Source organism: Nuphar pumila, chromosome 3, assembly GCF_984573655.1.
Source record: "Nuphar pumila chromosome 3, dmNupPumi1.hap1.1, whole genome shotgun sequence".
NCBI classification, from domain to species: Eukaryota; Viridiplantae; Streptophyta; class Magnoliopsida; order Nymphaeales; family Nymphaeaceae; genus Nuphar; species Nuphar pumila.
In genome coordinates, this window is record NC_143251.1 from 117,401,347 (window position 1) to 117,415,957 (window position 14,611).

General features: G+C 37.2%; 2 protein-coding genes across 4 annotated transcripts in view; both read left to right on the forward strand.

Annotated features, from left to right (window-relative positions):
• GMI1 (gamma-irradiation and mitomycin c induced 1) overlaps nucleotides 1-7,660 on the forward strand; it is a 143,741-nt gene extending 136,081 nt beyond the window's left edge. The window contains exons 17-25 of the mRNA XM_090000911.1: nucleotides 62-96; nucleotides 5,706-5,781; nucleotides 5,878-6,060; nucleotides 6,180-6,335; nucleotides 6,500-6,521; nucleotides 6,607-6,721; nucleotides 6,810-6,926; nucleotides 7,049-7,378; nucleotides 7,487-7,660. Of these exons, the coding sequence (XP_089857037.1) occupies nucleotides 62-96; nucleotides 5,706-5,781; nucleotides 5,878-6,060; nucleotides 6,180-6,335; nucleotides 6,500-6,521; nucleotides 6,607-6,721; nucleotides 6,810-6,926; nucleotides 7,049-7,378; nucleotides 7,487-7,660 (1,208 nt within the window). The remainder of the gene's footprint in view (nucleotides 1-61; nucleotides 97-5,705; nucleotides 5,782-5,877; nucleotides 6,061-6,179; nucleotides 6,336-6,499; nucleotides 6,522-6,606; nucleotides 6,722-6,809; nucleotides 6,927-7,048; nucleotides 7,379-7,486) is intronic.
• A 361-nt stretch (nucleotides 7,661-8,021) lies between these two features.
• Nucleotides 8,022-14,611, forward strand: part of LOC149843423 (En/Spm-like transposon) — a 150,358-nt gene continuing 143,768 nt past the window's right edge. For 2 of the 3 annotated variants that reach the window (XM_089999786.1, XM_089999785.1), the window contains exons 1-4: nucleotides 8,022-8,173; nucleotides 8,271-8,379; nucleotides 8,471-8,568; nucleotides 13,346-13,444. In XM_089999786.1, the coding sequence (XP_089855912.1) occupies nucleotides 8,054-8,173; nucleotides 8,271-8,379; nucleotides 8,471-8,568; nucleotides 13,346-13,444 (426 nt within the window). In that variant the 5' untranslated portion in view covers nucleotides 8,022-8,053. The remainder of the gene's footprint in view (nucleotides 8,174-8,270; nucleotides 8,380-8,470; nucleotides 8,569-13,345; nucleotides 13,445-14,611) is intronic. The other variant, XM_089999784.1, reaches the window with a different exon arrangement.

Below are 14,611 nucleotides of genomic sequence, written 5' to 3' on the forward strand. Positions count from 1 at the left end.
TTGGAGAAAGTCTTCTTTTAGATGGTGATGCACTTTTTGTTTATCATTGCTATGGCTACAGAGACGGATGCAGGATTCTCTCCCACACTTCAGAAGGTGAGGTGCTTGGACATATTTATGTATATTGTACCCTTTCTGGTATATTCCTCAAGACTTTGGTTCAATGATATTTGGCTAAATATGTTGTCATTCTTTTGACTATCAATTTGTTGAGTAGATTGGAAAAGGTGCTTGGGACGTGGAAAAGGTAGGGAGAGAGAGTGGGGAAGTGATGGTGAAGGATGGAAATCCCACACACTAGGGTGACTAGCTAGTGTATGAGTCAATCTCTAGCTTGTTGTCTAACTATAGCCAATCACATCTCTAGGAACTAGGGAGAGACCGAAGAGACTCAAGAGTCTTCTTAGATTCAACAATGGATGATACAAATGAGGGGCATGGGCCTATTTATACGCTCCATGGGTCAGATACAATAACAATTGTGCCCTTCCCTACTTAGGCCAATGTCTCCCATGTACATATGACCAAATCCCCAATACAATTAGTTGACCCATTCACAATATATGGCCTAGTCAACCCCCATTGAGCCTAGGTGAGCCAAGCTAGGATAGCAGGGTCCTTTTTCACATGAGCCATCCTCCATGGGTAAGAATTTTTGTTCATGAACAAAGTGAAAATTTTTTTATCTCATCAACTTAATCATTCTATTCACTATTCTTTGAACTTAGTAAGTTTTAAACCTTATATTATTGATATATGCTTCTTTCCTTTTTCTCTTATTGCTGCTTATTTATGCATTGCCTTATAGGTTCATCAGAATGATTTTATAGTTTCTTGTGGAAGAATATTTAGATGCTAGTATGGTGACTGTGAGGATGTGTTTCTATGTATATGGTGCTGGGCAGCAAAAAACACAAAAAGATAGAGATTTTGAAAATATTTGTCACACCATTAGATTCATGAGTGGAAATAATATGGACTATAAATTCAAATTTATTTTAGACATGATTCATGGAATCACTTTCCTGGCATTCTACAGAGAAGATGCATATGACATGTATGTTTGTTTCTTTGGATCCTGTTATTGTGCTGTTGGTTATGTTCACTTGGTGTTATATGGACTCTATAGCATAAAATAGGGAAACGAAGAAGCAAAAGAATGTAACTCAGTGGATGCAACATCCCACAAACAGCAGAGAAGAAAAGACAGCTTGTTGGGGATTTAAATATCTTTTTTGTTTTACGAACTATGGGCAATGTATATTCCTTCCCACAGATCACTATAGAACTTCACATATGACTAGAATGGTGCTTCTGGAAAACATTATGTTTATTTAAAGTGTCACTACCTTATGTTAAAAATTCTGTTGCCTTTCTGGTTTAGGATGATTTAGAAAATCACATGCAAGGTTCTGATCCTCTAGATCACAGTGTTATCAATGAGCTAACATGTACGTCCAACCAATGTTTTTTCTAAATTTATGCTTGTATGCTGAAAAACTCAATTTTAGAGAACACTAGGCCCAGTTTGGATTGATTGCAGGATAACTAATCTTTCATGAGAATAGTTCATTCACATTGTCTTGTGTGAGTGAAGGTTATAAAAAGCGTACCGTAACCCGTATCAGCTGGGCCCCAAATAAGATGCGTATGGTATCATATCATATCGTAAACAATCATATTTTTAATAGAAAAACCTAAAAAACCCTAAAAAAATAAGAAAAGAATCAGGAAAATATCTAAAAAAAGTCATAACACAAAAAAATGATAAATAAAACCATATTATCACATATCAAAATTATTAGCTCTGCATAAGACATCAAACATTCAATAATCTAGATAATATGCTATGAACGACATTCATATCTCACATGAACAGTTCCAACTGTGAAATAATATGCATATTAAACAACAAAACTACACTAACAAGTCACAAGATTCGTAATAGTGCTTGTTTACATAAACAATCACAAAGTGTTTCTCAATATTTAAAGATTTTACATAACCAAATTTTTTTAAAGTTCATACAAAAACGAAGACTTCTTCTTGCAAGAAATCAACCCCTAATCACTCCCAAGTTCTTTTGGTGTGAATATGAACTCACACTAAGGGATCTTATATGTCCCCCCCCCCCCCCCAAAAAAAAAAAAAATCGATCTGAGTGCAACGTTAAGTGCACTAATTGTGGGGTGTATTGTACGATAAACATCTGTATCGAGATACAGGTGTCTATCATATCATTTTCCCCCAAAGTAACAATACATATCGTATTACAACACGGGGGTGAGTTGTCTTGGAAGCCATATTTGGAAAAAGTGATTTCATGGTACATGTGTGACCAAAAACCAATAAAATTACAGAACTAGTTTTGCAAGTTTGTAACGACCCCAAACTGACCCTCAAAAATTTTGGGGATTTTTTTTTAAACAAATAAATAATTTTAAAGCAGATTTTTGGACAGCATAAGATACATTTCAGCTTTCCAAACTAATTTCCAAATCATATTTTTTTTTAATTCATTTAACATATCAGATTTAACGCTTTGATCAAATTCTATTATGCCCCAGTGCTCAAATCCAATATATATATATATATATATATATATATATATATATATATATATATAAACCAAATGACACCAAAATCAGATTTATCTTTTCTGCCAAACTGGGACGGAACTACCAAAGTTCATTGTCAACATATATATGTACTGATAAGAACCCAAATGCAGGAAAATTTTGAGATTGAATACTACGATCCGATCATTCTTGCATATTTAACACATGACCACAAGAATAGGTACAAAAATTCTGATCCAAGCAATAGGTATATTTGTCCCTGCTGGGACGTCAGGTACAGGGTTTTCAAGGTTAAATATCTATCATGAATTCAGATTAATGTTAATCACAACAATAGCAGTTAAATGTTTTTAGACTCATCACAACCAATCAAGATGGAGGATTAAGGCTGTCAAGGAATCAAGATAATCAGGTTCGCACCAAGTGGCATGAACCAATCAGGAAAAAAAATCAACTGTGTGTTCCACATGTTGAAAAAAAATCCATGTTCATTAATTTATCAACATGGACACATGCAAAATCAGACTTCTGCACAGATGATAAACTATATGGGTAAAAATCCAAAAAAAAAGCACGTTGAATCTGAACCTAAGAAAGGCCAGAGCACACAATAAGTTAAAATATTTCATTCTACTGGGTCCAAACCATGATACCCAGACCAGCAGAGACAGCCATGGTGAAAAAAATCAAACATCTGTAAATCTGTACTCAGATTCACAGATTTCCACTTTGTTCTCATCCTCATGCTGATCTGAATTGGAAATCTATACTCAGATTCACAGATTTCCACTTCGTTCATGCTAATTAATCGAAAAAAAAAACACAGGGATTGAACCTATCTTGGGTTGGCTTAAACCTATGCCTAATTAAATCCATGCATAACCCCTCACCTATGAGATCTTAAGAGAAACCCATACCTTGCTTGCAGATTTGCGAAGAAATAGAAGGAGACGTTGGAGAGGAAGGTTGATGCTCTCTCTCTCTCTCACGATTCTGCCCCCTCTTCTTTTTTTCTCAGTTCAGCCCACTCTCTCTCTCTCTCAAAATCGATATTGAGAGAGGGCTCATATCTTTTTTTTATAGAACAAGTGGGACTCGAGTTGAGGGAACGTCCTATGCTTTCTTTGAAATAGAAACTCTTCTATTTCCTTATGGAAATAGAAGTCTTTGTAAACCAAGATTCTTATATATATATATCACTTTGCTATTATCTTATCACTAATATATTTTAGTGTAAAAAAAAATTAGTTTACCTTATCATAATTGGTTCATGGATCTTGGCAAGGGGTCCAAGATCCATATTAAGATCCACTTTAACGTCAGCCAATATATATATATATATACATATATATAAATTCCAGGCATCCAAAATCTAATTATTTAAATAAAAATTATATTTATTAAATTAAAAATAAAGGAAAAATTGTGAGGTATTACAGAGTTGATGTGTTAGTAACCATCTCTGTACTGATTTTAATATATAAGTGATCCAATGTACTGATAACAAATTTTAAACTCATTTGATATATAAATGGATGAATAAACTAGTGTTGGGATGGGATTTTGCTTGTAAAACTAGGTCATGCTGACGATTTGAAGTTAGACATTGGGTGTGTCTATACCGTATGTTATTTTATCAAATGTGTGTCTTATGAATAACAAAAGTTAGACACCTCTGGTCCTATTTTGTAATATTTTCCTACTGTAAGACGCAATTGTATGGTATCCTCATTAGGGTATCTTATGAAATATCAATTGAGAATGTGTTCTCCATTCACCTTTGGGGATGATTACGGGGTCGACTGTCGAGACTCATCTTGTTCCCCTGCTTCCTCTTTTCAACCTTCACTGCTCCAATGCAGATCAAATTTGCACTTATCTCGGTCTTGTTGGCATTTGCTTTTGTCTCTGATTTTTTACACAAAGAATCATTTGAATATGATATCAAATGACTTGGGTCTTCTGAGTTGTGCCTCGGAGAGGGGGAAGGGTCTGGAAAATTGTTGATGATATTTGAAGCACCAATATAGGGTTGGCTTTTCAGTCACTTTTTCAAGGCACTCTTACATCATCAATTCTCTCGTTAACATATTTGTAACCTTCGAGAACATATCCTTTTTGAAATAGTGGGATTAATTATTCTTTTGCAATTTTTTGCTGATGTTTGAAAAGTAACATGGTTTCCTCATGGTATAGCTTTTGAATCTAATAATATATTGCCGAAAAGGAACATGTGATACTTATTATCTGGTAAAATTTTTATGGAAGCTTGAACTCAAGCATGACATATCCCACATGTTATTTGTAAAAGATCTAGTATTTCAAAGTTGGAGGCATATTGGATGGAGAATGTGGTTCTTTGTTTTGATGGTGGTGGTATTTTACTAGTTGTTGGACTATTGGCATGAAATGAACGACTAGAATTTCTTGGTGGACTCTTTGACACAAGCAGAAAATTTGGATAATTTGTGCTGGCTTGAAGACTATAGTCCTCTTTACATGTTCTCATCTAAATGGAAATTCAAAAATATTTTAGTTTAGGAGGCTGGAACAGTCTTGTAAAGGTTCATGAATTCAGGCACTAGTTTCTCCTTCTACAGCTAGAAGATGAGCCTTTGCTTGATTTTGTTTGCTTACTTCATGATATGACAATGACAACTCTGTTAGTTCACCTTTTCCTATTAAAAAGAATTTGTCTGTGTTATAAAAATTGTGAAATTATGTCCTTTTTTCACTTGCTCTTTTTGTCAGCATCTCTAATATATATATATATATATATACAACAACAACAACAACAACTACGCCTTCATCCCAAAACAATTGGGGCATATTGGTTCATTTTCATAGGATATGACAAAGTTTTTATGCTGGCTGTCACAGGCCTACCGCAACCCTCCTCCTTTATCCGGGCTTGGGACCGGCAGTGTATAACTACACAGGCGGAGTTATATATATATATATATATATTTCTGTCTCTTGATATTTGTCATTTAAAAATGTATTTGGACTCCTAGATCTGTTTGTTTTTTAGATCACTGATGCTTCTCACTATATCAGCATAAAAAGAAGAATTTCCAGTATCTGTGTCAACTTATTTCTTATTCTTTATTCTATTTCTTTTGGCAGAATGATTTAGCACATAAAGATCCTTTTACTAATGCCTTGAAGAACTTTGGTTCTAAGCCAGCTACCAGTGAATCATGTAACCATTCTTCTTATGTTTTTGCTTATATTTCCAATGTCTCTTATGAGTTTGTGAGGAATTTGCTGGCTAATTTTACCATTATCTATTGTCAAGTGCCAACTATTGAGATACGTAGAGAAGGCAGGTCACTGTCTCTTTTTCAACTGGAGAAAGAGTATCAAGATTGGGTCTGTCAGATGCATGAGGAATATGATGAGGAAGCAGACTGTGGTGAAGATGCACCCACACTCATTGTCAATCCAAGCAATAAGAAAAATTTTGGTATATCTTCTGATGGTAAGAATTCCACATTTAAGCTATGGTTCTTTATACTTATTATTATTTGCATATATATTTGGGATTTTCTGTGTCCTGTTTTTTATTTTACCTTTTTCTTCTTTTTATATGGTTGTTAGTCATCAGAGTACACCAGGTGATTAGACGGAAAGGGACTTCTTGGAGGTCTGGCCAACATATTAAAATATTGAAAGGTGCTGTTGGACATCTTAAAAAGGATCTCTTCGCAATACTTGAGTACATTTTGTTGGAAGGATTTCAGGGTGAATTTGGAGGTGAGTGTCTATGAATTTATTGGCTTATTACATCAATTTTCAGAGGCTTTGTATTGGGTGGAGCATGCAGGGCTTAGTGGTTGATAATGTCATTTTCTGTGTTGTGCTTTTTTGTTAGAATGTCTAATTTACTCTTTTGTTTTATTTTTTTCTTTTAATGACAGGAGAAGCACGTCTTATCTGCAGGTATATTTATTATGAATGATTCTCGTTTAGTAATCTTTATAGATTCTTTTTCATTTTATGGTGATGATTGTATATCTTTATGAAGGCCACTGGATTGCTCAGAAGAGAATGGTTGCCTGCTTGTTGTCAATGGTGGGAATTCGAGTTTAGACATTCGTGGATCTTTATCTTTCCCTCTTGGCTTGATCGATTCTGGGAAGGTCTTTGTATACTTTTTGAAGGCATGCCATATGAGAAATGTTTTACTGGTATTCCAAGTCATCACATTGTTTCTTGGTTATGTCTCAGTGCCAAGTTGTGGATGATGCTAACTGGCAATATCAGCTTGAGAAGCAAAGACAGAAGGCTCCTGCTAGGATCGACATACTTGACTCTGAGCAGTGTCAGCAATTAGAAGTTGATGGAGTGAGTAGAATTTTTTCATTGTCTTGAGTATTTTACTTTATGTGGTCTATTGTTCTTCTTCAGAGTATTAGTTTACCTATAGTAACTTATAATATTTTGACATTTTTCCTCTTATTCTTCAGGCTTTGCCTATGAAGGATGCCCATGTTTTTGCTGGATATATTCCTCCGAAGGAAATCATTGCGGTTGTAAGGCCGCTAAGTTTTATGGTTTCTAGTTCATCTAGTGAGCTAGATCAAAAATTCATTATTAGAAGTAATCTGACAATGACCATGGAAATTACCTTCTTGGATGAAGATAAAATACTGAAAGATAGTAAACTCTTGCTCAGGAAATGTTCAAAATCTTCATCACGATGTGGTCTTCATGGTTTATATATATTTTCTCTGGATGGATCTGATATATCAGAAGGTTTTCGCAATGCTGGTGTCTACACATTTTCCTTCTTTGTTGTAAGTATAACCAGAACTTGTTCTAGTAAGTTTTGAACCTATATGCAATGATTTCTCTCAGAATTTAAGGTTTCATATCATTGCTGAATGTTGTTTTCTTTTATTTAGACATCTCAGACTTGTGAAAGTCTTTCCATTTGTAAGCGACGAGAAATAAACATTTTTGTTAAGCCATCTAATGAGATCGGGAGATGGGAACTCTTAAATGATGAGAAGATGCCATTCAGCAAAGGCCTTCCATTGTCTGTAAGGCATGTACTACATTGTTTGTGCATTAGTTGATGGATCTGATTACAAATTTGTAAATGACTAATGATCATTGCCACCTATGGAGTTGCTAATGGGATTTCCTTTGAAGGTTTAAATAGCTCTACTTTTTGATAATTTAGCAGAATGAGTTTTCCATTCCATACATCACTTAAATGGGTGAAATATGGGCCTAGCAAGAATTCTTTCATTTGCTAGAATTCTCACTTCAGGGATCTGAACCAAGTCACTGATATTTTTATAATGCTGAATGAGACCTGCATTTATAATAGATCTACTGATTTTCCCTAATTTTGCTTGCTTGATATCTGGATCATATTGTTGTCACTTGTGTACTTTGCTATTTGCAGGGTTGGTTCGTGCATTCAATATCTTTCAGTTGCATGTTTTGATATATACTCTAATAGGATGCCTTTTACGAGTATTCCAGAGTCATATATCAAGATAGGGGCAACGGGAACAACTTTATCTAATATGGAGAAACTACATGTATGCCTTTCATCTGATAAGATGACCTTAGAGATTAAGGTGGATATCATTTATGTAATGGGTGCTTCTCTTATTGGCTGGTGAAAGTTATTTCTGAGTTTTTGTGATTTGAGATTTGTATTTATTTCTTTAATAGGATGTGCTGATCGAATGTCGTAGTTTGGATTTGATTAGACCCCGTTATGAAGCAATCCTAGAGATATGTTCACGTTATAAATTATCCTTAATTCATATTCCATGCCAAGGTACACATTTGTCACTCAAATATCATTCTTATGATTTGTCATTGTAATATCTCTCATGTTTCTCCTATGCACTAACAATTCTGCATGACAGTCCTTCCCGGTGTTCTATGTCATGTAAATTTGCTACCTAATCAACAAATGGAGTCGTTCTTACGCCCTGATGATGTAATACATGAACTGATATTTGAGGTGAGAACATTCAAAAGACATTTTGTAGATGAATGTTTTTGTGAATTGTTTGTGACATTCTTTGTTTTGTGATGTTTGCATAGATATTGTATTGGATCTGGTGGCTTGTGTAGTTGTATGAGGTCCTTCTTGTTTATGTTAGTTTTGAATGCATGATCACAAAAATCAACTATACTTTGATGATATTGTGTTTCTCCTTGATATTAACTGCTTTATTAAGACCGTAGCTTTTGAGTAGTGCTAGAAAGTATGCAAGGAATCCCCCCCTAGCTAGGAATTGGGAAGGATGTCGATGGGAAGCCCTATGACAAGTGTGGACTCTGTCAGAACGTGCTTAGAGAGTGTTGCCTGGTTGTAGGAGCATAACAACACGAGTAAGTGCAGTGTCGTCTGGGATATTCTCCACAAATTAATATCTCGGGAGTTTTTTGAAAAATGAGGTTTTCTTGGGAAATTGTTTTGGAGAATCTCAAGTTAATAAAATCAATATATATATATATATATATATATATATATATATATATATATATATATATATATATATTTGGATGATTAGTAATGAGCAGTAAGATGCATTTATGCAAATGTTATGAGAGGAAAAGTCAGGTTGTGCCTTCATGTGACTAGTCCCATATAGAAGGGATTTGGGAAGCTAAGTTGTGCAATCAACACTCTCAACATTGAGATACGACATGTACTTGCATGATCGGGTCATCCGGCACGTACGGCAGGACATCCATCACATGTTTGAATCCTGAAGCCTCCCAAACATGTATGTTGGGTTGGATCAAGTGTGTGGGTCTTAACGCGTAGACGGAAACCTAGGGACGCCACCCACAATGGTGGGGGCTGCAGCAAGGCGCAAACGTGCTTCCAGTATGCTCTACTCACCTGACGGAGCCTCAGGAGGCTTACCGATTCCCGTAAGGGGTGCTGAGTCCTTCAACAACCCAAACAAGCCCGTGGGGGTTGTTGGACCTTCGGATCTACTCTTGGACGTCCTCTAGAGATGTGAGAGGCTCCCACACACTCATGGAATAGATCGGGGGCTGCGATTGCCACGGGCCAGCTACGGCATGTTGTACGCACCGGGTGGAGCCTTCAAAAGCTTACCGCCTCGTCGGATGGATACCACCAGCTACATACGACCCCTGGGAGCCCCTAGGGATGTTGCAACCAGGAGAGGTGTGCAAGAGAGAGAGAGAGGCGTTAAAGGGAAAGAAGAGAAAGGCTTAATGCCTTTGGCAACCAAGGGGGCACCCAATGCAAGGGGTGTGCTCCCTTGGTGAGAGAAAAGGAACGGAAGAGGAGAGTAGGGGGAAAGAGGCAAGCGGGTGAGAGGGAGAAAGGAAAGAAGACGCGGGGAAGGAAAGAGGGAGAGATGTCAAATGAAAGAAAGACAAGAGCAAGAAGACAAAGGAAAGATGGTGAAAAAGAGAAAATGAAAGAGGGAAAGGGAAAGAGTGAGAGGGGGTGTCTCTTTGGGAGGAAGAGAATGAATGATTCTAAAAAATGCCTCAACATTCAGTGCATAAGTTGGGGCCCTCTCCCATAAGGTGTTTATACAGAGAGGGTTGCCCTAAATGGATCCGGGTCACCATATGTTGTGTCTCAGATCTTATTCAAACAAACCCAAATCCATAATGTCATAAATTAAGAAAAGACAATAAAGCCAAAAAGAAAGGCCTAATGGTCTAGGCACCCAATGAGAACCGTGTGAGAGGGGGACTCATGCTTGGGGCATGGGTGAGTTTTCTTGGTCTGCATCACTAAGTCCTCTCATCTCTTATAAAAGGGCGAGCCACCCTTCTTTCCCAATGTAAGCTTGCCTGCCCACATTACATGGATTGGCATTTAAGTCTTCTTTTTTAAAACAATAAAAAAAAGCTAAACGTCGCTTCCCACGTTGGTGGGAATTTAAAGCCTCTTTTTTTTTCACAAAAGCGGCAAAGGAATAGCAGTGTATTTATCACACTTTTTATGAGAAAATCATGATAAACACATGAGATATTTGATATAAGCGACGTTAAATATGTCATAATTTTTTCGGTATTTCCTCACTTTGAAATTTGTCATGATATTTTCACGAGAAATTCAAAAAAAAAGTGGAGATTTGTTACTATGGTTCTTTCTATCTCTCGAAGGGATTGGATAGTCAATACCTCACTCTTGTCTTCAATGGGGTCTCCTCTTTCCTTTTTGAGAGAGTATGCCAATATAATATTAATGTCGTGCAGGGCTTTGCATTTGACATTCATTGGGCTTCCCCATACCGGAGCCAGTGTTTCTGTGTTGTGCAGAAAACCCCTCCGGGCGAAGGACCTGTGGTAGTTGGTCCTACAGAGCTTTCCTGTGTGAAGCAGCCTAGCATCACATTAACTAGGCGCAGAATGGATTATGGAAGAAAAGTGAGTTCTCCGGAGTGATATGTCGTATGACGTAATGGAGATTTGAATGATCTAGATCTATTTTTTCATATGATCAATTCATTTGGAGGAAAAATATTATCGTGTCAATGACAATAGTCTATGGTTTTGTAACATCGAGAATTCTAGCTTCCGCTATGTACCTTTTCAATGAAGAAAAGGAGCCTGCTATTTTTCTTTATGTTTATAATTTTATGTGTAATGACATTTTTCAAGATAAACTGATAACAGTTTTATAATGTATTATGAGATTCTCCATTGTCAATTTAATTATGTTTTTTTTTAAGAAAAGCAATAGAAGGTGTCTTAAAGTGTTAAGAGAATTCTGGTGGTGAGATTTTTCACATTGGTTGTCATATGTTTAATGAAAGTGGCATATCTATGTGCCAAATCTCTTTTGCATGACATAGTTTTTAAAGTACTAATATTTCACGATACTATTCATTCACAATGTGTGGATGCATGTTAGAGGTGCGACAGTTGATTTAAGGGATATTTTGGTAGTTTATTGCAGGAAAATTCGCAAAGTGTGCTTTGTAATTTTATGGAAGAAGCCACTTCTAGTGTGCAATTCTGTATAAGTGTATGTGTTTGTTAGTTGTAATATTTATAAGGGTGAGTCTTTTAGTTTCATATGGTTACCTAGACGAATCAGTGAGTCAACTTTACTAGGCCCCAAATGACATGCATGTTCTGTTAGCAGTACTCTTTGGATTGGATTTTCCAATCTAGGATCACCGAGGTTGCATGGGTTGATCCCTTAAATTCATTGCAATTAATGGAGTCGAATCTGATATGTTGGTGGTTAGAAAGGTTCTTGTTCAATGCTAGGATTTGTGGGTTGATTGGGCATGGTCAAACGCAGATCTAGGTTCAGGTCAAGTGGGTCTATTCAGGTTGTTGTGTTATAGTTCCTAGGCCAGGTCGGGTTGGTGGATCTGGGTTATGGGGTAAATCTTGGGTACTAGCAGGTCGCATCAGGTGTATTCATGTATGGTCTAGAGAGTGTTTCAAGATGCACATGTTTAAATGGGGTGGAAATGATAATGGAGAGATATGGGCCAGGGTCATAGTTAGGATGATGGGCTCTGATTAGAGCTAATTCATCAGAATCGGTCAGGTTAGGAGTAGAATAGGGATGCAAGTAGAATAGGGCTTTGGTTGGGACAGATGTGAAGAGGATAGGATCTTAGTTTAGGTGAGGGGTTTCAAGGTATTCGAGTTAGGTCAAGCGAAGGGAATCGAGTGAGTGGGTATTGGTCCAGGTCAGTATAAGTGGGCTCAGCTAGTGGAGATCGTGCAATTTGGGTTAGATCTAGTGGTTAGGATCTTCATGGTTCAAGGTTTAGGTTTTGTGATTTTTGTATAGGGAGCTACTGCCCTGATATGGAGAGATCAAATTAAGTTCTGTAACAAGGTCATTAATACAGAATAAGTAGATATGGCTGAGGCCAGGTCTAAGATGCATTTAGCACTTAATACAGAATGTGTAGATATGGCTGAGGCCAGGTCTATGATTTATTTAGTGCTAGGAGTAGAGCTAGTCAGTCATGTCTAGGCTCAGCAAGGCACATGATTATTATGGGGGTTGAGTCGAGGCTTAGTCTTGTTGGAGTTGGTGTATCGGGTGAGGTTGAATCAGAGTTACCAGTCGAGGAAGCGGGAGCGGGAAGCGATACGGGAAGCGGGAGCGGGAAGCGAGGCACTTTAAAAAATTTAGGAAGCGGGGAAGCGTGGGACCACTTAGAAGAAAATTCCGAACCGTCTCGGAAACGACCTAGGAAGCGAACCGGAAGCGACCTAGGAAGCGAACCGGAAGCGAGGGGAAGCGAAAAAAATGAAAAAAAATGGGGAAGCGAGGGGGAAGCGAGGGGGAAACGTGGGGGAAGCGTGGGGGAAGCGCGCTTCCCATTTATGGGAAGCGCGTTTCCCATAAAAGGGGGACGCGCTTCCCATAAAAGGGAAGCGCGCTTCCCAAAAAAGGGGGACGCTTCCCCTCACGCTTCGGAAGCGCGACGTTTCGCGCTTCCGAAGCGCGCTTCGGGGAAGCGCGCTTCCCCTTTTGCCTAGGCGCTTCCGGTAACTCTGGGTTGAATGGTACAGGTGAAGGCATAAGTTGGAGCTAGGTTCGGCCATTTTCTAGGCTATGGATCAGGGTGGTCATATGGAGTAGGTTTAGGTTCTAGTTTGTGAAGTTTTATGTATGGTTATATTCTTGGAAATTCTCTTGCATCGGGTGAACATAATGTATTTATATTGATAAACATTGGTGGTTTCCCATAATATGGTGTACATGGAAATGTGCAAACGTTTGTTACATGGTATTTTGTGGCTTTACATTGTTTTTTCAGATGTTGGACGCATATGGTAATCATGTTGAAAAGGGAGAGGAAATTCACTTTGAGCTGGAAGGGTTGACTCTTCAAGACAATATTGGTTCGACACGTAAGGTGTAGACTCTGCTTTGTTCTTGTTCTTTGGTGTTTCCACAGTGCCACTGATCTTGATTTGATATGTGCTAGTATGCATTTTAATGTGCACGTCTGTTTGCGTATTTTTGCACTTACATGTGTATTTGCCTCATAAACTTATTTTTACACTTTCATATCTGTCATAACTATATCATTGCTGTTAGAGTGTGAGGTTTGAGGTGGTCGGTATCCAGATCCATGTCACTCACGTCAGTGTTCATGATGTTACTGTTCACGTCTCCTAGTTCCCTATTGTATTTTATTATATATTGTGTTCCTAAAATACCTTTTATCAATCTTCTTGTATTTTGTATTAATAAGGGTGTTTTAGTAAAGATGTATTTTAGTGTAAAGTGAATATAAATAGTCACAATGAAGCATTATTTTCCCATATTTGGAATCGTGAGAGTTCAGCCCAAACCTTTCTCTTGTCTTCTTTCTCTCTACAAGAACCAGGAACCTCAAAAAACCTAAATCTAACAATTGCTATACATACAAACTTCCAAATTTATGAGGGACACTGACTCGCTTTAGTAAGTTTAAATTTATATCTTTTTAGATGTGAGTAGAGTTAATTGCTGGGATGGTTTGAGTGAGAAGAAATCATGCATGGAATGCGGCTCCTTCTCTTGTTTGTGAAAGTTTCCCAGGGCAATGTCAGTTCCAAACAATATTTTTGTTCTTTTAATCCTTAAGCCTATGCTTGCTGTCTTGTGACTTACATAAGAATTGGACAAGAACTTAGAGAGACAATCACATTTATGATGAGGGAACTTGGTGTTTTTTGCCCAGGGCAAGGTTGTAAGTATAGTATCGTTACCCATATCAGTTGGGCCCAAATTAAGACCATTTTGTATTGTAAAATATCATAAATTTTTAATAAAAAATATTCAAGAAATAAAAAAGTCAAGAAAAATCAATAAAAATAGCAAAAATTTTAAAAAAATCATATCACATCAAGCAATGATTAATTATACAAAATACAATCATGAAATCGAAGCATTTGTGTCTCTATGAGCTTAAATTAGACATCATCAAATGTAACGACCCCAACTCGTACCTGTAGAAAAGAGTGATTTTTTTGTTTTTTTACAATTACGGAAACATTCTCAAAGGCCTGCAAAGGCCCGAGGCCTTTGCAGGTAT